At 39.4% G+C, this 24,841-nt stretch overlaps 1 protein-coding gene across 1 annotated transcript in view; it reads right to left on the minus strand.

The window, feature by feature from the left end:
• Positions 1-24,841, minus strand: part of SCFD2 (sec1 family domain containing 2) — a 336,120-nt gene that overhangs the window by 289,986 nt on the left and 21,293 nt on the right. The window contains exon 3 of the mRNA XM_036333819.1: positions 11,651-11,778. Within this exon, the coding sequence (XP_036189712.1) occupies positions 11,651-11,778 (128 nt within the window). The remainder of the gene's footprint in view (positions 1-11,650; positions 11,779-24,841) is intronic.

The following is a 24,841-nucleotide window of genomic DNA, read 5'->3' on the forward strand; positions in this document are numbered from 1 at the left end:
ACTCCTACAGCCAACCTCCCGTGGTCTCTGCCCCTGGCTAGCCAGCCCCCAACCTCCTGCAGTCCCTCCCCGCCGACTGGGCGAGATGGCCCTGATGGCCCTAATCACCCCGATCACCAGCCAGCCCGAGGGACCCCACCCATGCACAAATTCGCGCACCAGGCCTCTATTATTTCATAAAGAAAATGCCAATAGAACAGTACATTGTGAATTTAGCAATTATGCACTTTGCTATATTCTGTTCCCCGCTCTATATCCCTTTCTTAAACACACAAGCCACTAACACTTTATAAGATACATCATGAAAGCAAAATTTTTGGTAAAAATCCGTAACGTGCTAATTATAATTTAGTAAAAGAGTGCCACAACACAAAAGTTTTAAAATATGGGCTAGTAAAATATAGGCTAGTAACATTTTCAAAATCTTGAACTTAATCACAACCTTATACAAAACATGTTGAAATCAACTCACTGACTACCAAAAATGCTATCGTGAGATTAACGACTTGAGAAAGCGCCTCAGTCTGTGTCAACTAAAACAGCAAGCAACTAGAACCAGGTGCTAAAAAAGTCATAGACAGAACATTTATTCATACCTCACATTACCAAAATAACAAAAAACTTGCCAGGCAGATTTACATGGTGATTTTAAAATGTCAACTCAGAAGGCTTTGCAAAATGTTTCTTAAAACCATAGAGAACAACTACTTCAAAAGTGAAACCAAAAAACGGAAGGGACATCACCCAGAACCACAGGAACGCTGGCTGAGTGGAAGTCCTACAACTAGGAGGAAAGAGAAACGCATACGGACACTCAGAGGAGGCGCAGTGCTGAAGTCAGATTCTGAGGTGCGGAGTGCGCGGACTGGGCTGGCGGCGGAGGGCGCGGTTGGCGTTTTCAGGCGTTTTCAATCTGGAGGGAGTCGCAGACTCTGAGCTCCAGATCCGGGTGAGTCTTTAGGGACCCAGACTCAAACGGGAGAAGCGGGACTGTCTGGCTTCGGTCAGAGCGAGTGCAGCTTTCTCTCTGAGCTTTGCAGCGGGTGCTGGGACTCAGAGAGGCAGAGCCCCTGGGGACAGGACTGAGAGCCGCCATAACTGCTCTCTCCGGCCCACCCTGTTGATCCTGTGCGACCCGCCCCGCCCAAGCCCTGCACACAGGCATTTGCCGGATAGCCTCAGGCAAAGGCCAGATTAGCACCTCCCTAGAGGACAGAAGTTCTCTCACTGCTGACACAGCTGATTCTCATAGCCACTTGGCCTGGAGGTCAAACCCTCCCTGGAATTAGCTACAGCAATCAAGGTTTAACTATAAGACTGCGAACAAAGACCACTAGGGGGTGCACCAAGGAAGCATAACAAAATGCGGAGACAAAGAAACAGGACAAAATTGTCAATGGAAGATATAGAGTTCAGAACCACACTTTTAAGGTCTCTCAAGAACTGTTTAGAAGCCGCCGATAAACTTAATGAGATCTACAAGAAAACTAATAAGACCCTCGATCTTATATTGGGGAACCAACTAGAAATTAAGCATACACGGACTGAAATAACGAATATTATACAGACTCCCGACAGCAGACCAGAGGAGCGCAAGAATCAAGTCAATGATTTGAAATGCGAGGAAGCAAAAAACACCCAACCGGAAAAGCAAAATGAAAAAAGAATCCAAAAATGCGAGGATAGTGTAAGGAGCCTCTGGGACAGCTTCAAGCGTACCAACATCAGAATTATAGGGGTGCCAGAAGATGAGAGAGAGCAAGATATTGAAAACCTATTTGAAGAAATAATGACAGAAAACTTCCCCCACCTGGTGAAAGAAATGGACTTACAGGTCCAAGAAGCACGGAGAACCCCAAACAAAAGGAATCCAAAGAGGACCACACCAAGACACATCATAATTAAAATGCCAAGAGCAAAAGATAAAGAGAGAATCTTAAAAACAGCAAGAGAAAGAAACTCAGTCACCTACAAGGGGATACCCATACGACTGTCAGCTGATTTCTCAACAGAAACTTTGCAGGCCAGAAGGGAGTGGCAAGAAATATTCAAAGTGATGAATACCAAGAACCTACAACCAAGATTACTTTATCCAGCAAAGCTATCATTCAGAATTGAAGGTCAGATAAAGAGCTTCACAGATAAGGAAAAGCTAAAGGAGTTCATCACCACCAAACCAGGATTATATGAAATGCTGAAAGGTATCCTTTAAGAAGAGGAAGAGGAAGAAAAAGGTAAAGATACAAATTATGAACAACAAATATGCATCTATCAACAAGTGAATCTAAGAATCAAGTGAATAAATAATCTGATGAACAGAATGAACTGGTGATTATAATAGAATCAGGGACATAGAAAGGGAATGGACTGACTATTCCTGGGGGGGAAAGGGGTGTGGGAGATGCGGGAAGAGACTGGACAAAAATCGTGCACCTATGGATGAGGACAGTGGGTGGGGAGTGAGGGCGGAGGGTGGGGCGGGAACTGGGAGGAGGGGAGTTATGGGGGGGAAAAAAAGAGGAACAAATGTAATAATCTGAACAATAAAGATTTAAAAAAAAAAAAAAAAAAAAAAAAACCATAGAAACAAGGGTTATTTCATATCAAGACTGCATAACATACAGTGACTTTTTGAAAACTGACAATTTGAAATTTGAAAAATGGTCTTCAAGTAAGAAAAGCTATTAAGCTTTTTTTTTTCTTTTTGATAGAGTTTCTAAGAAAGAGAAACAGGTTTCTGATTTCAACTTAGCTAGGAGATATATATATATATATATATATATATATATATATATATTTAAACCTCTTATTAAAATATAATTATCTTTTGGGGAAAAGGGGACAGATTTGGAAAACAAAATGATTTAATATAGTCTGTGATTCTTTAAAAATTAAATGTAATTGAATTCAAATGCATATTGGAGCCTATTTTTCTACTTACTACATACACTCAATAAATTATAACTATCAACTTGTTTTGTGACTTGTTAAAATATATTTAAAGTATCTACACATAGATGGTTCTTTGTTGATAGTCTTAAATAGTATTCAGTGCCAGGTTTAATTTAATTATAAAACTGTGTTTTAATGGTAAAACACAACCACCATCAGAAATTTGGCTAAAATAGCCGAAACCGGTTTGGCTCAGTGGATAGAGTGTCGGCCTGCGGACTGAAAGGTTCCAGGTTCGATTTCGGTCAAGGGCATGTACCTTGGTTGCGGGCATATCCCCAGTGGGAGATGTGCAGGAGGCAGCTGATCGATGTTTCTCTCTCATCGATGTTTCTAACTCTCTATCTCTCTCCCTTCCTCTCTGTAAAAAAATCAATAAAAATATATTAAAAAAAGAAAAGAAAAGAAATTTTGTCTAAAATAGCATACTTAGTACTACATGTTATTTTTTTAAAAAAACTCTTACTATAAGAAATAATATTTTCATTGCATGTATTTATTAATTTTCTTGAAAACATGAAGGAAAACCCAATGGGTGAAATTTGAATAAACAAACATTTATTTTAAGACGTGCATTCCCAGAAAACAGCATGTCATTATCTCCTTTTCAACCATTTTTCAAATATAATAAAGGCAAAGTACATTAAAATATTTAAATGGAATGTATTCTGCTAAAACTCTAGTTTATAAATATTAACTCACACACAATTGGCATCTGGGAATAATTTCAGTATTACACAAAAGTCACAGCTATCCATTTGTTATTTTTTTCTCATTACTTTAACATTTCATGTCACCAAGTACCAGCCGAGGATCTCAAAGTAAAGAACACAGCTAAACACTACAACCCACAAGAGGCACAGGCTGAAGTAACTTTCTCAGAAAAGGTGTGCAGAAAGCAAAGTTCTTTTATGTCTGAAAAGGCTTTTTCTTGCCCTCATAGTTTACCTGGGTCTAGAATTCTTGGCTATAATACCTTGCTTCATTACCTTCTGGTATTCAGGGCTGCTGCTGAGGAATGGGTGCTACTCTCATTCTTGTTCCTTTGTAGTTGAGCTTCCTTTTTCCATCTTGGGGCTCTTAGGATCTCCTCATTTTCTTGTACTCAGGATTCACAGTTATTATGTCTAGTTAGAGGGTTTTTAACTCTTTCTACTTATTTTTCAGTAAGCCTACGCAATTTGATTCTGCTTTCTTCACATCTGGGGAAGTATCACATTCTTCCTTTGCTAATTTCCTATTCTTTGCTTTCTCTCTTTAATCTTTTCTATCTTTTCAATGTCTTATTCTTTCTACATTTTAGGAAACTTTCTTGATTTATATTTAAACTTTGGCTGAATTTTTATTTTCACAATAGCCTTATTTCCAAGAGCCCTTTTTAAAATAGCAGCTTTACTGAGATATAATGCAAAAACCGTAAAATTCACCCTTAAAGTGTACAATTCGGCGGCTTTTAGTATATTCAGAGTTGTGCAATCATCACCATTATAGAATTTGAGAACATTTTCATCACCCAAGACAAACCCATATCCAAATTTCCTCAGCTATGAGAAAGATATATAGCTATAAAGCCATACATATTATAATATAACCTGAATGAAATTTCTGTTGGGAGACATAACTGTACTTAGCTATACCAGCAAACTGAGAAACAACAGAAATGAGAACATTCTAGTAATTATAGCTACAATTGAACTCTGACTTTCTAAATATAATAATACTGTCATAGCATCATTTTTATCATATTTAAATTTTTTAATAGAAGTATACGTCCATCAAAAGTTAAAAGAGGAATGGAAGAGTACTAAATGATGGAGCAAAACAAACAATAAAAATAAATCTCTTATTTTCAGCCACCTAAAAAGGTTTTGCTTAGAATAAATGAAAAGGCACCACAGCAAAGAGAGAGCCACCTGCCAGAATGCAGGAGTAACTCTAGACTCAGAAGCCTCAGGTATAATGGAAGTGACAAGTAAAACATACGGCATACAAATCTTAAGTGTACAGTTCAATTAATGTGGACACATGTAACTCTCCATGTAACCACCACCCAGCTCAAGGTACAGAATACGTCTAGAAGAGTCCCTTGTGTTCTTATCCAGTCAATAATCCCACAAAGGTACATTTACTACTCTTATCTCCATCACCACAGATCACTTTGTCTGCTTTTGAACACTATGTATATGGAATTGTACATATATACTCTTTTGTATCTAGCTTATTTTGTTAACATTATCTAAAATCTCAGTCTTTTTTTACTGTATTTTATTGCTCTAGTTTCTTCATTCTGCTTTAATAGACTTGGGTTTTACACTTGGAGGCCACTGTAAATAATGATACTATGAACATTCTACTACATGCCTTTTGTTAGACATAAGCACTCATTTATATTGAAGAAATGCCCAGGTGTGAAACTGCTGGGTGGTGGGTGCATACTTAGCTTTAGTTGATCTGTCAGTTTTCCATAGTTGTATCAATGTCTCCATACATTTTCAATTTGATTAAATTTAACAATTTAACATAATTTTTAGACTATATAAGTAATGTTTAAAATGAGGCACAACTGTATGATTGTTTTCTTCATGGTATTTTATGCTGCGTAGCAAAAACCCTCATAAGAGTAAGAGAAAACAATTGTAATAGAAACTATATTGCCATACTATTATTATGTACCCTTTTTTTCTCATTATTTGCTTACATGTGTATTTACCTACTTTCTTACCTAATTACAGAGAGAAAGTCCTGGAAGACAAGATTCTAATTTAGAAACAAAGGTTGTACTAAAGAGCAAGATGCTGGGGAGGAGGAAAGGTACTTTGAATTTTCATTTTACAGATGTTATAACTGGAATTTTCTAGAAGCATGTGCTGATAATACTTTTTAAATATTCTCTTGATTCTGGAAGAAAATCATGTATGCCTCATATGGAATGAACAGACATGTATTTTTCTCTAGAAATATTGAGTTTATTACTATTACTGATTTATACAATAGATGAAGCATTATTTTTCAACAGATGAAGCAACAGAAGAAGAATAACTGCCTGCTTCCCACCACTATTGAGACCACAGGGCAAAGAAATCTGGTTAACATGCAGATGGAAAGATTTAAGTCAGGCATGAGAAAAAAAAAATTCAAGATCAGGATGACCAATACACACAGAAACAAGATATTAAAGGGGGAAAAGGGAAGACATTACCAAGCTTCTCCCATAAGGGTTTGAAGGTCAGTATATACAGCCATCTGTATAGTGAAACTTGGATAAAGCCCAACTGGGAATTGATGTCCACTTTTATAACACCATAAATACTGAAGACAGTTTCCTGGGATATCCTTTAAACAGTATACATTTCTTGTAGCAAGATTTTTATCTTTACAGTATTAACAAGAGAGAATAAGAAACTAACATAAAAAGAGCATTTTATTTATAAGAATCAATTCAATCAAATGGGTCCAAAGTTCAGAAATATATTGCAAGACATGTTTTCAGGATAGTACAGAATAAAGTGTAATTGCCACATGACCAGGGGTCACAAATAGAAAATAAATAGCTCTCCCTGAAAGTTATACAAAACAGTGAAATATAAAACCACCAGAAACACGTATGGCTTGACTTTCTTTGGAAATGGAGCCTTCCTGCGGTGACTTAGACACTGCATTAACGTAGATGGAAAGAGATAGAGAGCATGGAAAGAGATAGATGGATTACCCCTGTTATCCAGGGGCCAGACTACCAGGCTGCCAGGGAAGGAGCATTTCCTTGGTGGGTCTACTCTGACTTGGAAAGAAATGTCTGTTCTCAGGAGAGCCTCTAGATCAGCCGTGGGCAAACTACGGGCTGGATTCGGCCCGTTTGAAATGAATAAAACTATTGAAAAAAAAAGACCGTACCCTTTTATGTAATGATGTTTACTTTGAATTTATATTAGTTCACACAAATACTCCATCCATGCTTTTGTTCCGGCCCTCCGGTCCAGCTTAAGAACCCATTGTGGCCCTCGAGTCAAAAAGTTTGCCCACCCCTGGTCTAGATAAAGAAACTTCCACCCTGCAGCCAACAGCCTTCTAATCACATCATTCTGCTGGGCTTTTTAAATTCTCATGTTAAGGATCCCTTATGTTAAGAAAACAAAGATTAATAAGAGGAAGAGGACGATGAAGAAGAGGAGAGAAAAAGAAGAAAAGGAAGATGTACCAATTTAAGTTAAAAATATAGAGCCACAGGTAGATGCTTGAAGAAGGGACACTAGAAATTAAGATTCCCATTTTGCAGACGAGGAACAAGAGAAACAGAGGCAACTAACTCTGTTTTAGGTAATAAAGTATAAAAGGAAATCATTTGTTTAGTGACTTTAACACTTTCAAACGTTATCATTTATTAATTCAATGAAAACTCTTTCTGTCTCTTTCTCTAGATTCTCTTCTTCTTCATACCCCTAAATGGATGTATCCCTTAAGGCTCTGCCTCCAACCCCCTTCTCACTCATTCTACCTTCTCTTTCTGGATGAACAATCTTATATTTACTTTAGAAATATTTTTATATTCCTTATATTATATTTCCTTTAAGAAATTATGTTTCCTTTAGATTAAAGCTTCAACATAACCACTAGGTAACCAAATCCCAAACCTCTACTTTCACTTCTGGAAACCATTACTCTAGTCACATATTTCCCACTGAGATGATCAGGGAACAAATCCTAGAGAGAGAGAAATTCCACCCCTAGATCTGGCAGTGTACTCTTCATATACAATTACATGACCATTGGTCATTATTTTCATAATGTGTTTTATCTGCCCAGAAGGCAATAACTAATTTCATTAGGCTATACACTCCTTTTACAGAACCCTTTAAATTTCACAAACACTATGTTTCATATATGTAACCATCTCACTTAATTGTACAGGTACTAGGTTCCCATTTTTGCAGACAGAAAAACAGATTCAGCAAATTTAAATAACTTGTTCATTTGAAAACAAGATAATATTTTATGTTTCCTATCACCAACAAGGATCTAATAATTGTCTATTACCTCTAGATCTGGATATGTCTAGAAAAAATTTCTGTGAGGTTTCCCCTCTTCTATTTTCACATCCTATCTAATAATAGACAAACATGGTAATTAACCATACCTCCGCTACGCTTCCCATTGGCTAATCAGCAGGATATGCAAATTAACTTCCAACAAAGATGGCAGCCGGCAGCCACGCAGCTGAAGCGAACATGAGGCTTGCTTGCTCCAGTGATGGAGGAAGCCAAGATTCCCCACCTGCTGCGGCCCAGCTCTGAGCTCCAGGTGCAACAATGTTGCAATTATAGAAGCTAAACAAACCCAGAAACCTGCTTTCAGCCGCCAGCGGGCTCAGAGCTTAGAGCGCCAGTGATGGCAACAGAGTTTCAATTATAGAAGCTAAACAAACCCAGATACCTGCTTTCAGCCAGCCACAGCCTCATGCTGGAGCGGGCTCTCAGCTCCAGTGACAGCCATAGAAGGTAAATAAATCCCAGAATAAAAAAAAAGAAAAAAAAAGAGACTGGGAGCTTCAGTCGCCCGCCAGCCTGAAAACAGCCCTCAGCCCCTCATCCAGACTAGCCAGGCACCCCAGTGGGGACCCCAACCCTGAAGGGGGTGTGACCAGCTGGAAACAGCCATCATCCCCTCATCCAGGTTGGCCAGGCACCCAAGCGGGACCCCCACCCTGATCCGGATCACCCTTCAGGGCAAACCAGCTGGCCCCCACCCGTGCACCAGGCCTCTATCCTATATAGTAAAAGGGTAATATGCAAACTGACCCTAACAGCAGAAAGACTGGGAATGACTGGTCACTATGACACACACTGACCACCAGGGGGCAGACGCTCAATGCAGGGGCTGCCCGCTGGTGGTCAGGGCACTATTACATGGGGAGCTCTGCTTAGCCACAAGCCAGGCTGACGGCTGCCAGTACAGCGGTGGTGGTGGGAGCCTCTCCTGCCTCCTCAGCAGCACTAAGGATGTCCAACTGCAGCTTAGGTCTGCTCCCTGCTGGCAAGTGGGCATCCCCTGAGGGCTGCCGGGCTGCCAGAGGGATGTCTGATTGCCAGCTTAGGCCCAATCCCCCGGGGAGCAGGCCTAAGCCAGCAAGTGGTCACCCCCGAGGGGTCCAAGACTGCAAAAGAGCACAAGCCAGGCTGAGGGACCCCCTACCCTCGAGTGCACAAATTTTTGTGGACCGGGCCTCTAGTCTAACTATGAGTCCAATGATCTCCAGGAAACTGCCAATGTTCCACTGCAGAGAATATGGTATCCTTTTAAGTAATGGTTCTCAAAGATGTTCCACAGACCCCAGGGTCCCTGAAGCACTTTTAGATAATCAGAAAAATCAAAACTATTTTCATAATAATACTAAGATGTTACCTGAATTTGTTACTATGCTGTATTTGCACTGATGGTACAAAAACAATGGTGGGCAAAGTGCTGGTGCCTTGGTATCAATCAAGGCAGTGGCACCAAATTAAATAAATAGACAATTTCACTTCAGAATGGCCATGATGAAACTGTAAATGTTATTAACTTTAATAAATCTGAACCCTTAAGCAAGTGTCAATATTCTGTGTAAAGAAATGAGAAATATACGAAAAGTACTTCTGGTGCATACCAAAGTACAATGACTGCCTTAAGGAAAAGCACTGGTGTGATTGAATTGTGAACTGTTCACACTGTTTTATGGCACAAAATTTTTATTAGAAGACAACTGAAAAACTGGTTCTTCACACATTTCCCCCCCAAAAAATGAATGAAATAAATCTATCACTTCATGGAAAACAACTGACAGTCTGTATTGTCAATAACTAAAGTCAAATTTTCATGTGAAAATCATAATTCTGGGAGTCTTGTACTTGCCCGCATATCTTTACATTCCCAATACTTAAAGATTTTCTAAAGATATCAATGGGGATAAAAACAAATGTGGTTTTGTTATATTGTATAATATGTGTCAACATCTGGAGAAAGTGCAGAATTTAGAGAACCATTATTTTCCAAGTGTCAATGAAAAATGGTATAAAATAATGTGTGTGTAAGATCCTTTCAAAGTGTAAGAGACACCAATGGATTTTAATATAACAAAGTGTAGAGAATTTAATGATATGGATTCATATTCTACATTGCAATTAATCTATAATAAATTTCAGTCCTGTTCCTTGTCATATGTAAGGCTTTAGACAACCTAATTTTTCTCTATTCCAGTTTCCTTACCTGGAAAATAGAATAATGGTACCTATCTCACCAGAATTACTGTGAGAATTAAATAAGATAAATACATGTAAAGAATTAGAAGAATACCTGGCACATTGTAAATACTCAGTAAATGTTATTTTCACTTTTCTTATCATCTTTATGTTCCTTAAAGTTCTCATATATACAGTCATCTAACATACTGAAAGTCATGATTTTTTTTCTTTCATTTTATGACCCTGTAACATATTTCCTTCTAGGAATCTAGGTTCATCCACATCCCTTTACTTCCAAAATTTTGTTCTTCCATTTCAACTTGATAGTTTGATTTTTAAACTCATAAATAATTAAGAATTTGGGCTAGGAATCTCAGCAAAAAAAAAAAAAACAAAAAAAAAACACTTAAATTCCATCCAGTAAAATGTGCTAATATTTACTAGATATCTAAGAGCAGGTTATAAGTAAGAAAACATTTTTAAAATATAGAAATAAAGTTTCCAGAAATAAATTATACCTATTAACCAGATTCACTATCTACATTCCATACTAATAGAATTATTTAATCAAAAAAAGTAAACCACCAGATTCCTTTTCTAAAATCAAAACATTAGTTCTCTGACTTTTTAATCAAAAGAAAAAAGCTATGCCCTAGCTGGTTTGGTTCAGTGGATAAAGCATCAGCCTGCTGAAGGGTCCCAGGTTCAGTTCCGGTCAGGGGCACATGCCTAGGTTGCAGGCTCGATCCCCAGTAGGGAACGTGCAGCTGATCAATGATTCTTTCTCATCATTGATGTTTCTATTTCTCTCTCTCCCTCTCCCTTCCTCTCTAAAATCAATAAAAAATATATTAAAAGAAAAAAGCTATTTAAAACTTAAATTTCATTCATCCAGATTCTTCTAAGACTAAAGACTAAGCTGAATGTGGTGAAAAATGAAAATGGGAGAAATTAGATGTATAATACCCTGGTGAAGAAAGGATAACATTTATGTGACTAGACAATTAGCAGGTCATTCTAAAGGTGAGAGGTCAGGCCAAAGCATGTCTGTCTGCTCAATTGTTTTGCTAGCACAATAGTTCATTCATTAATTCAAAACCACTAAAAGAGTTTTCATCCACATTAAGAAGGTAGGAAGGATTTTTTAAAGGGGGAGGCAGAAAAGTATGGGTGAAATAGAATGAAAAAAGGGTGGTCCAGACCAATTTTGATAGTTCTAGATCAACTAAAGAAACTAAAAGAATTATTATTTGTATTCAAGGACTCTCCTAGAATTCCCAAAATTGAGTCTAAGAAAAGGGGTCATTGTTGAGCCCCAAGAGTAGTATACATATTCCCTCCCTACTCTTTTGACAGTTTACAGATACTTCAATACTTTTATCTACATGCCATGCTGGATAAGTTGGCTCACCGATTAGAACAGGCTTATATGAACTCCCTCAGAGCCTGCAGTCACTGTCCATCCTGGGTGAAGTGGATACACTTACCCATACTCATCTTGATTGGCAGGTTTTCTCTGCTTGCTGCTTCCACTAGATGTCTCCGGACTTCCATCACTGCCTCTTTGTGCTTGGTGTTCAATAAGGCTTCCCACAGGGCTTTGGCTGCAGTATCACTGCAATAAAACCACAAAGAGCTTTAAAATAATTTCTACCAAATAATGGAAAAGGTTGAAAGCAAAATAATTTCTAAAATATCTTCTTTGAGCACTAAAGTAGTCTTTCCTACTGATAGATTCTAGGCATAGGATTAAATGAAGACTATCTAATCCATTTTAAACAGCACAAAATATTGAGAAATTACGGAGACAAAACCAAGCCAAAAAAAAAAAAAAAAAAAAGAGGATGCCCTGACCGGTTTGGCTCAGTGGATAGAGCGTCGGCCTGGGGACTAAAAGGTCCCAGGTTCGATTCTGGTCAAGGGCATGTACCTTGGTTGCGGGCACATCTCCAGTAGGGGTGTGCAAGAGGCAGCTGGTCGATGTTTCTCTCTCATCGATGTTTCTAACTCTCTATCCCTCTCCCTTCCTCTCTGTAAAAATCAATAAAATATTTTTTTTTTTTTAAAAAAAAAAAAAGAGGAATAAAAGCTATATTGTGCTTTGAGAAGTGGGGGAAAACTATATATTTTTTAGATATGACACTTTTTTTAGATTTTGCATTTTAAAGTATTTCAGAGTAAAGTTTAACATTGCTACAGTAATATATAAATGCTATATAAGCCAAAATTAATACATGTTCAAAAAATGATTTATCAGTGATTATAAGCATAACAATTTGAGATAACATACATGTATGGAAAGCACAGAGCAATTAGCAATGAGAATTCCTGTTAAAAAACCACTTGATAGAATTCCTAATGAGTAGGTTTTCTAGTGAATGAAAATCAAGAATTAGGCTAAGTAACCAAGGCCTTATTTACTTTGGGCCTTAGGTTGGAAAGATGGCACATCCTTCACCATAAACCATGATAACAGAAAGCCCTGCATTGTGCAGGGTCTCATCTGGGCTCACTTGTCCAACAGCCCTCTGTCTCACCCACCCCGCCATGTTTAAATTATAAATGAGCACAGTGTTCTTCCCGGAAGACCTCTACATCAGCCAAGTATACACATTTGTAGTAACGTTTCAAAACCTGAATATAAAGAAACAAAGATGACTTCTGTCCCTTTCCAAGGACTTTTTCCTTCACTTAAAGCTCTACTAACATCTCTTACTATCCAGTTAGCTAATAGTGTGAAAATGAATGGATTTTTAAAGTTTGGTTTTAAAAGTTATATCTAATAAGATATTAATTTTAACTTTAAAGTTATACCTAATAATACATATCTTTTAAGTTCAAATTTGATTGGGAATAATGGAATGGTGTACTTCAGCGCTGAGTTTAATGTCTGGCACATACTAATCTTTCATTAAAGAGTTAGTTGTTTATTATCTATTTTTTTCTGACTGAACTAACATCACTGCTCAACAAATGCCACTTGTCTAGATCTAATCAAAACTGTCATTATAACTCTGCATCCAATATTCTATGTTTAATTTAAATAAGTAGGTAAACTCCAAGCCAAGCCCCATTCTCGTGGTTGAGATATAGATAAATACAAGGCATAAGCTTTCAATGACTTAAAGGAAGAAGAGGCAGAGATACAAGCAAAGAAATTATCCCCAAAAGAAGTGTGATAAGAGGCATGATCAATGCTGTACAGATTTAGCTGGTAGCACAGAGGAGGGCTCTAATCCCGGCTGGGAGGGCAGAGGCTCAGAGATTGGTTTCTACTGGAAATATGAGCAAGTACACAGATACATACATTCCAAAAACAGCCAAGGGAAGAAGTTATAACTGAATCTGGGAAGGAGAATGGTAAAGAAAGTCCACAAAGAATATATAAAACCTTTATCACAAAACAAGAGGAAGAAGGGTGTTTCAGAATGTGCAGATTCCTAGGTAATGAGGACTGTTTTGTTCCATGCTAAGGTGCCAGGGAAGGGGCATGACAAGTAAGGGCAAAAGAGAAGGTGGGAGCTACTCTCATAGGGTCCTGCATTACTTTCCAAGGCTTGTCAACTTCAGTCTGTAGGTAACAGGTCGCCAATGAGCATGTGCTTGATTTCACATTCTGAGACGAGTACCATAGCGTAGCATTTGTGAACACAGTCTTTATCATCATTCAAAACTAGGTCTATTTCCTGTGGGGTTTTGGGAAAGTTACTTAACTTCTCCAAAGCTCTGAAAGCAATGGAGAACCACTGCAAAATTCTGAGCAGGGGAGTTAAAGTCCCAGTTTCCCCAATTTATAGTACACAATCTTTCCCTACTTTCATTCTCCAAAGCTCCTCTCTGCAAAACAGGGATTTCTCACATACTATTAACTCTGTACACAGAACTTCTAGAGTGGATATTTACTGCCCTCCTCTATTCCATGAGTATAAGACAAAGTGTCTTCAAGATCACAGTAGGTTAGGAAATACTGTGGTTGCCCCATCAGACCAGTGTGGTGATTGAAATGTGGGCTCTGGGGTTAGATAAATCCATGTTCAAACTGACCATGCACTCCTCACCCACAGTAGCTACATGGCCTCTTTGGTCTTCCTCAGGCACTCCGAGCTTAGGCACTCCTTTGCCAGTAATGCTCTTCCTACAAATATCCCCTCTCTCTCTTCAGGTGCCTGCTGAAATGTCACCTTATCAGAGAAGTCCTCCTTAGTGCCCTATATAAAAGAGTGATGACAGCCCATCCCAGCACCATAACCTAGCACTGCGCCCCCTCCCCCCTCCCTTACTGGACTTTACTCTTCTACATAATACTATTACCACATGACCTTATTATATGTTTCCATTTTTTGCCTATCTCCCTCATAGAAGGTAAGGTCCTTTTATGAAAACAGGATCTTATTTTACTCATTGCTAATTTCCCAGTACTTAGAACAGTGCCAGGCCTGTGGTAGGTAAACTTAATAAAAATGAATGAATGAACGAATGATGCTTGCTAGTTATGTAACCTTGTGCACATAACTAATCCTTTCTTTTCCTCTGTTTTCTCGTCTGTGAGATGGAGGTAATAATAGTGATCACCTCACATGCTGTAAGAGTTAAATAAGATAATGTACATAAAGCACTTTCCTGATTCACAATAAATATGAGTAATTATGTAGTTGTTACTACTACTACTATTGCTACAAAAGATATTATCCTATAATTCAATGTGTTCAAGGTTTTGTATATAATTAGGTGAATTCACTTCATTATACTGAACTAGAGGCCTGGTGCACAAAATTCGTGCATGGGGGGGGAGGGTGTTGGGGGGTCCCTCAGCCAGGCCTGTACCCTCTCCAATCCAGGACCCCTCAGGGGATGTCCGATTGCCTCTCACAATCTGGGACCACTGGCTCCTAACCACTAGCCTGCCTGCCAGATCGCCCCTAACCACCTCTGCCTGCTTGCCTGATTGCCCCTAACTGCTCCCCTACCAGCCTGATTGACCCTAACTGCTCCCCTACCACCTCTGCCTCACCCAGCACCCAGGACCCAGGATTCCCTCCTCTGGCTGGTTGCAGGCACCAGGGACCCAGGCTTCCCACCCTCTGGCCAGCCACAGGCACCCAGGACTCGAACTGGCTTCACCCAGGCTGGCCGCAGCCGCAGCCGCAGGGGACCGTGGATGGGCAGTTTCGCCTAGGCTGCAGCCGCAGGTACCCGGGACTGCGGGGCGGGCGGCTTGTCCCTCTCCCTGGCTGCAGCCGCAGCCGCTGGCGCCTGGGACTGTGGGGCGGGTGGCTTGTCCCTCTCCCGGGCCGCAGGCTGGCTGGTCCCCATTCCTCTCTCGTGAGGTCATTTGTGCCTAGCTGGTCCCCATTCCTCTCTCACGAGCTGTGTCTGAGCAATTCTGGTGCAAGGGTGTGAGGGTGTGAAGACCATTTGCATATTAGCTCTTTATTAAATAGGATAATTTTTACACGACACTGATTTGTTCACATATATTTAAGTCACTTGGGGCTTGTACTCTCTGGCTCTTTTCTCATAAAACATTTTAGAAGAAATACATAGTTTCCATGATTTCTAACACTGATGCCAAGTCATGTTTCCTGGAAAATTATCTTTTTTAACATAAGCAATTCTGATTTGCTAGATATGTGTGACAGTTTCTAATATCCAATTCCTGTACAAAACACCTTACTAACCGCCACATCACACATGCTCACTTTAAAATTACCCTGTTAATATTCATACACTAATTCTGGTTCTCCAAATAATCAGCACTGAAGAAGTCAAGATGATACTTACTGACAACTCTACTGTGTCCTGCACCCATGTCTTCACCAATCACTCTGTTACTGCTGCTTGGTGGTTTACACACATACTCCTATATGGGCATCTGAGTTGAGTATGGGAGTTAATCACTGGCTTTCCCTAATATACTCAGAAAAGTCAATCCAATAGACATTTCACACTACTGAAGTTTCACATGAAATCAATTCCTGATGTTGAATTATATAAGTCAAGAAAAGTTAATTGAAATCCATTCTATAATCACAATGGTATATTTTATATCATTCTTTCTCTTCTCCAACTGTTCAAACTCTCTATTTTCCTGATGAGGAAATAAGCACTGCACAGGGGCTATCACAATAGGGCCAGTGCAGTCAACTAGTGGTAGTCATTGCTGTAGTCTAGTAGCAGCATGGGTTCTGGAACCAAACAACAGAGGGTTCCCCTTATTCTGCCACCTGCTAGCTCTATGTCCCTAAGAGAGTTACCTAACCTCTCTGTACATGTTTCCTGTTAACTGGGGATGGTAATAGTTTCAGTGGGTTATTATGATAATTGAATGCACTAATATACCAAAAGCACCTAGAACAATGCCTGGTCCATATTAAGTGATCAATAAACATAGCAGCAGCAGTAGTAGTAATAAAAAAATATCAAAGGTCAGCCCTAGCTGGTTTGGCTCAGTGGATAGAGCATTGGCCTGCAGACTGAAGGGTCCCAGGTTTGATTCCAGTCAAGGGCACATGCCCAGGTTGCAGGCTTGCTCCTCAGGAGGGGGCATGCAGGAGGCAGCCCATCAATGAATGATTCTCTCTCATCATTGATGTTTCTCTCTCTCTCACTCCCTCTCCCTTCCTCTCTGAAATCAATAAAAATGTATTTTTTAAAAATTAAAAAAATCAAAAGTCAACATTTCCTCATAAGATATAGGAGGAAACCTATTTTAGAAGCACATTAGTCATTTTCATCAACTTGTATACTCATATGGATAACTACTGCCAGTAGCTTCATTTTCATAATGCAGAATTCATTATGATATTCATTGAAAGACTGAAAACTTCAATTTAAGCAATCCCTTTAAAATGGCATGTTGATGTAAAGAATTTTGATATAGATTAGAGACTTACAGCTATACTAAGTCAATTTAATGAAGATTTTTAAGCAATGACTTCTGGGCCAGCTTCCTGCCCCATTAATTTAATTACACTGAAATTCTGTAGACTGAACCAACAGGATATTTTAAAACTAGAAGTTTTGCCCAGCTGATGTGGCTCAGTGGTTTAGCGACGACTTATGAAGCAGGAGATCACAGTTCTCCCGTTTGGGGCACATGCTTGGGTTTTGGGCTCGGTCCCCAGTGGGAGGCATGTGGAAGGCAGCAGGTCAATGATTCTCTCTCTTCATTGATGTTTCTATATCTCTCTCCCTCTCCTTTCCTCTCTGAAATCAATAAAAATATATTTTTAAAAACTAAAACTAGAATTGTTACTTTATGAGGAGTTCGATTCCATAAATATTTCCAGGCTGACTTAAAAAGGGGATGCACAACTTTTGCGGTAATGTGAACATTAGAGGTAATATTAAATTAATCACCCTTACATCTGCAGCAGGACACTACCTAACCCAACACAGATGAAAACCTATTCTGAACTTTTGAAGGCATCCAAAGAAAGTTTTATAATATGCCTGAGAAAAACACTACTATTTTAAACAAATCAAACTGCTATTAGATTCTATTTATACCTAATCTAAACCCTTTTTGCTCTACTGTAAACCTTAGTCTTACTTAGGGTTAGTCTTTTCTCTTAAGTTTATGAACTGCTGGATAACATCTTTTTAACAATCAGGTCCGCCCAAAAACAGTGTTTCTCTTTTTTACATGAGTAATTTAAGATTTTTGAAAGGTAAATAAAATGTAATACTAAAAATAATTTTAAATACCATCACTACATTCTATTTTAGAAGCATTTCAGGATTTACAATACAACTTCTTATAATTCATTTGATCCTAACTTCATGAACTAAACCATTATCCCTGACCCAATTTAAAGACCCTCAGAGAAGCCAACTGTTTTTACTTAAGTACACTCAACCTGTAAATGGCAAAACCAGAACTCATATCCAGGTAACTGGCTCCTGAGCCCAATGACCTTTCTACTGTACTATGCCATGTTTGTATTATGCAACTCATCAAAGAGCATCAATTAGGTAGAATGTCAATTATTTTCAACTTTTCATGATGATTTTCTTTTCAAATCCTTATTATATCCACTATCTTCCCCTTAAGTTCAGAAGTGGGCCCCACATAAGACAATGTAATAGGGCGAATAGTGAAACAAATCCATAGTAATTCATGAAGCAGGTAAAACTTGCTCTCAGGATTTTGAACACTTTCTGTGTTAAACAGTATCACACTATTCCCCTTGTAGGTCACTATAAGCCATTGACAGTCACTTTGCTATACAATGCCAATCACTTTTTTTTTTTATTGCTTAAAGTATTACAAAGAGTATTACATATGTCTCCTTCTTTTTCCCCCGGCCTTCCCTATCCCACAGTGTCTTATGTCCATTGGTTATGCTTATATGCATGCATACAAGTCCTTCGGGTGATCTCTCACCCACCCCTTCCCGCCCCCCAACCCTTTTTATTCAACTCTCTTCTTTAAATGTTTCTCTCCAAGAAGACGTTGCTGAATTTTAAATCATTCTGCACATATATCATTTAAACAACTGAAAAGGAAAAAAAAAAAAGTCTAAATTGCTCTGAGGTATTATTTCCAATCTAGATCTTTTTTTTTTTTTTTTTTGAAATACATTTTATTGATTTTTTTACAGAGAGGAAGGGAGAGGGAGAGAGAGTTAGAAACATCAACGAGAGAGAAACTTCTATCAGCTGCCTCCTGCACACTCCCTACTGGGTATGTGCCTGCAACCAAGGTACATGCCCTTGACCGGAATCGAACCTGGGACCCTTGAGTCCGCAGGCTGATGCTCTATCCACTGAGCCAAACTGGTTAGGGCTCCAATCTAGATCTTATTTAATATTCATTATATTCTTGGGGGGAAAAGGAGAAATAGCCTCTTATGATTTACCACTGATAAAACTGAGAAAAATGTTCTACTTTTATATTGTATGTTTCAAGGAATCTATTGAAACAAATAATAGAATAGAATATTTGTCCTATGAAAATATCCATTTTGTTACTATGAAATGGAATTAGTTTCAACATGGTCAGTAACTACATGTCAAATACATATTAAATGTATGTTCTTTTTGGATAAAATGATAATCTTGTATCCTTAAAAATCAAAATATTATAGCAAATTGTCCAGTTTGAAGAAGACTACAGGCCAAGAATATAAACACAATAACCTGCTACAATTAACTTTTTTAAAGTCTCAGAGGACTTCTGTATATGAAGATATGGTTCTTTCAGTTAATTCTTGGCTCTTTATTCACCAGAATTACTCAATTATGAATGAAATCTTAGCGTTACTTTGGTTTGGCATGCATGAAATGTCAAGTGCAGTCTGCTAGAAATTAACAGGATAGTCGTCACCAAATAAAATATAAATGAGACAGCATTAACTTTCAAAATGTGGCTGAATTTTGAATCCTGATGATACTTCAATCAAATCAAAGGCATGCAATTAAGAGACTGAGGGTAAAATGTGAATGAATAGCATTATCTTGTGACTAAACTCAGAGAAATGGTTTCTTCAAGGCACGCTCAGGAAGTAAAGCTTACTCACAGGATTTGTAAGAGCAGTCAAAGTATTCCAACAGAAATACAATGATCTATAATAATAAAAGCATAATATGCTAATTAGACCGGACATCCTTCCGGATGTCCTTCCTTCCAGACAAAGCTGCAGCGGGCAGGGGAAGGGGCCAAGGCCCTTGCATGAATTTCGTGCATCGGGCCTCTAGCAACAAAATAAAAAACAAACAAACATTTTCAACTAATTTTAAACAGACAGCAATCTGAGTCATAGTGTTTCCCAGCAGGAAATAATGGCTTCCATCAGTGGTGAGCTTAATGAGCTCTAAATGTAGGTTTGTTAATCAAATTATTCATAGAGGTTTCAACAGTCATCTTTCCTCTTGACTTCTTTTTAAAACAATTACCTCATCTTTAACAAAATTATCTGTTAACCTTCATTTCAATAGGAGAGAAAGCAGCTAAACACAAAAGGACAGTAAAGTAAACCCGTGGCACTGGAAAGGCAGTGGGGAGAGCTTAACCAAAGAACTTATATGCATATATGCATAACCCATGGACACAGACAATAGTGTGGTAAAGGCCTAGGAAGGGGGGGTGGAATCAATGGGAAAAAAAGGGGGACATCTGTAATACTTTCAACAATAAAGATAAATTAAAACAATAAATATAGTTAATATATATTATGTTCATTTCAAGTGTATAACATAATTGTTTGACATTAATATATGTAATAAAAATGATTACCATAAGTCTAGTAACCATCTGCCATTGTACAAGGCTATTATGATATTACTGATTATATTCCCTATGCTGTACATTATAGCCCTGTGACCTACTGACTTTATAAATGGAAATTTGCATCTCTTATTTTCCTTCAATTTTTGTTCCTACCCTCACCCTTCTTCCCCTCTGGCAACCACCCATTTGTTCTCTATATCTATGGGTCTGTTTCTGTTTTGTATTATTTGTTTTGTTTTTGAGATTTCACATATAAATGAAATCATACTGTATTTCTCATCTGTCTGGCTTATTTCACTTCATATTACTCTCTAGGTTTGTTCATTCTTTCATAATATGAGCACTTCCTATGTATTGGGCACTCAGTGAGGTGCTAGCAACCTCCAGTGACCTGCCTTGGGGAGTTAGGAATCTAGCAGGGAAGCTGGAACTGAGCATGCTCCTGCAGAGGTGACAAAAGCAGAGAATAGGAGCTCTGAGAGCGTAAAATACCTAACCTGGTCTGGGTGTGCGAGTGGAGGTCAGAGAGAAGCTGAGGATGTGACAGTGAGTCCTGAAAAGTGAGTAGGAAGTAGCCAGCTGAAGAATGGAGTAAGAGCAGTCTAGGCAGGAGTAGCATCATGGGTAGATGTCATGAGAAGAGAACTTGAGACCTTTGCAAGGAAATGAAAACAAGTATGAATGGAATATGAAGATCTAATATGACCCTGCCCTGAGCTCATGACAAATCATGCAGGGCCTGGTAACCCACATTAGGGATTATAGACTTTTTTCCAAGGGCAACTAAAGGGTCTTCAGCAACAGACTGACCTAGTCAGGTTTACATTAAAAGATCACTCTGGCATCACTGTACAGAATGGATCTCAGGTCTGAGTGAGAGGCTACCACATAGCCCAAGCAAGAATTAATGATAGCTTAGTGACTTCCTAAAGCTATCAGAGTATATTATTCCCCTGTTCAAAACCATTCCATACTTCCTACTAATATCACAGCAAAATCTAAGTTCTTTATTTTTATATTATATCTACAACGTTATCTCTCACCATCTCAGCTTCATCTATTAGGCTTCAGCCACGCCGGCCTGATTTCCACCTCTTCAATGGGATTAAGTGCATTCCCAACTCAGGGCTTTTGTATTTGCTATGCTCTTTGCCTAGAACCCTCTTCCTCCAGATGTTCACTGATTAGGTCTCATTCGTTCAACAAATGTTAACTGAGCACCTATCAAATGCCAGTCCTATACTAGGTAGAGCTCAAGGCTTACCACCTTAACCACTCCTTATCCAAATTCCACTTGTTTTATTTTACTTTATTTATAACATTTGTCACTAATTCAAATTATATATCATTAAATAAAGTTTATTTTATTGACTTGGGAGTGGAAATGATCAGAGGGCATTAAAGACAGAAGCTTTCTGGCTTTACCATAATGTCAGCATTCTGGGCCCAATGGGTGGCAGTGCACTCAGGCCACCAATACCTGGTAACCCACATTAGGGATTATAGCCCATGACCCTGGGCTGTGCCAGGCACTGTTGCTGCAACAGTGTTTAAAGGTGAACAAGTCAGAGACAGATCTCTCAGCAAGCTTCTAAAGTCTAGCTGGAGAGAACAGACACTAAACTAGTAATTCTATATAATAAAAGGCTAGTAAGCAAATTGACCGAATGGCAGAATGACTGGTCAATGATGTGCACTGACCACCAGGGGGCAGATGCTTAATGCAGGAGCTGCCCCTGGTGGTCAGTGCACTCCCACAGGGGGAGTACCACTCAGCCAGAAGCAGGACTCATTGCTGGCGAGCGCAGCAGTGGTGGTGGGAGCCTTTCCTGCCTCTGCAGCAGCGCTAAGGACCCCTGGGGGGATGCCTAAGTGGGCCTAAGCTGGCAGTCGGACAGCCCCCAAGGGGTCCCTCCAGTGTCGGCCTGTGGACAGAAGGGTCCCGGGTTCAATTCCGGTCAAGGGCATATACCTTGGTTGCGGGCACATCCCCCAGTGGGAGCTGTGCAGGAGGCAGCTGATCAATGTTTCTCTCTCATTGATGTTTCTAACTCTCTATCTCTCTCCTTTCCTCTCTGTAAAAATTCAATAAAATATTTTTTAAAAAAATAAAAAAAAAAAAGAATGTTCCCATAACTTTGAAGTACACTTCAAAAATGTTAAACTAAAATATCACATTGGAGTAGATTTTGGGGAGGAAGCGGAATAGAATGGAAAAAAACATGAACCCTGATGCAACTTGTTCTGTGAGTAAATCTGGTATCTACCCTTTGAGTCTCATCAATATTATATATCTCTTACACTACAGAAAAGTGATTTTCATTAATTTGTTCAACAAGAATAAAGCACTATATAAATTTAACTTGTTCTATTCTACTGGGACAAATTTTGTTATAAATTATCAGCGTAATAATATTGTGTATTATATATTTTCAGTTTTGTATTCAAAAACAAAAAATGTCCCCCCCAAAATGCATGATCCTTCTGTATCAATCTGTAGCTACTACAAAATATATCTCTGTGACTGGTTATAAATATATTAGAATGTCTTTAACAGTGCAGAAATCATAACCATGTGTTAATAAAACTAAATAAAAATCCCCAATAAAACACCATTTAATTCCAGTATAAACAATTGCACACTAAGCTTTATAATGTTCAAAGTAATAAAAGAACACTCTCCAACTGATATGTAATCGAGGTTTCATCTCTTTCCAAGGAATACTCTAGTTTATCATTTCTTCCTGCAAGATACCCTCATTCAGCACTGCCATTGGCCCATGAAACCTCTTTTAAAATGGACCAAAACCTAATATATAAGCTGTTTAATCATTATATAAAATAATTCGGGGTAATTAAACTTCATCACAGCACAGATAAACATTTTTTATTCCTACTTTCTACCAGCTCATTAATGGTAAAGCCATAATCAACACAAACTTTAATAATTTCCTCCTGGCAAACAATAAAGCACAGGAGAGACTTTTTCATATGAATCCCTAATGCATAAAACAGATTAACTCAATATGAGAATTTTAAATCACTAACACCATTAGGTTACTTTAAAAAACCAAACACACATCCCCTCTGTGCACATTTTTCTAACTCTGAAAGATATACTTTAGAGTTCCTGTAAGTTACTTTCATGACCCATTCCAAAGGCCAGCACTTGCTCCACCGGGAAACTCTACTTTAGGCTGGATTACATCTGTGTGTTTTGGCTTGAATTCAAGACATAGATAGTTAAGGATTAGTTCATATGTCAAGAAACTCTAAGATAAAGAGTTAGTGACAGTTCTATAAAGGCTCTTAGAAGCAAACTCATCTGTTCGCTTTACCCCTTCTGTCATTCCACTCCATGAAGAAGGGTCATTTCAAAATCAGCATAACCTATTATTCTATAGTGATTCTAGACCAAGGGTGGGCAAACTTTTTGACTTGAGGGCCACAATGGGTTCTTAAACTGGACCGGAGGGCCGGAACAAAAGCATGGATGGAGTGTTTGTGTGAACTAATATAAATTCAAAGTAAACATCATTACATAAAAGGGTACGGTCTTTTTTTTTTCAATAGTTTTATTCATTTCAAACGGGCCAGATCCGGCCCGCGGGCCGTAGTTTGCCCACGGCTGTTCTAGACTCTTATTCATCTCTTCACCATGGGTGACACCATTGTATTTATATACATACTAGAGGCCCGGTGCACAAAAATTTGTGCACTCAGGGGTGGGGAGGGTCTGTGCCCTCTCGCAGTCTGGGACCCCTCGGGAGATAACGACCTTCTGGCTTAGGCCTGCTCCCAGGTGGCAGAGGGCAAGCCCAATCCTAGGAGCCTGCCCCGCAGCTCCTGGTTGGGCTCAGAGCAGGGCCGATTGGGGAGTTGGGGCGCCGCCCCGTCATGCACAGAGCAGGGCGGATCGGGAGGTTGCGATGCTACCCCTAGTCACGCTCAGGGTAGGGACAATTGGGGGGTTGGGGTGCCGCCCCCTGTCACACTCAAGGCAGGGTTGATAGGGAGGTTGCGGCGCCATCCCCTGTCACGCACAGAGCAGGGCCAATCAGGAGGTTGGGGCGCTGCCCCCTGTCACACACAGAGCAGGGCCGATCAGGGGGTTGAGGAGCTCCCCAGTCACACACAGAGCAGGGTCCATGAGGGGTTTGGGGAGCTCCCCCCTGTCATGCATAGAGCAGGGCCGATCAGGGGGTTGAGGAGCTCCCCCGTCACTCATAGAGTAGGGCCAATAGGGGAGTTGGGGCACCGCCCCCTGTCACACACAGAGCAGGACCGATCAGGGGGTTGGGGCACCGCCACTGTCACACTCAGGGCAGGGCCAATGGGGAGGTTATGGCTCTACCCCGTCACATACAGAGCAGGGCCCGTGGGGGGCGGTTGGGGCGCCGCACCCTGTCACACACAGAGCCGCAGGGCGATCAGAGGGTTGGGGAGC

Source organism: Myotis myotis, unplaced genomic scaffold (assembly GCF_014108235.1).
Source record: "Myotis myotis isolate mMyoMyo1 unplaced genomic scaffold, mMyoMyo1.p scaffold_m19_p_1, whole genome shotgun sequence".
NCBI classification, from domain to species: Eukaryota; Metazoa; Chordata; class Mammalia; order Chiroptera; family Vespertilionidae; genus Myotis; species Myotis myotis.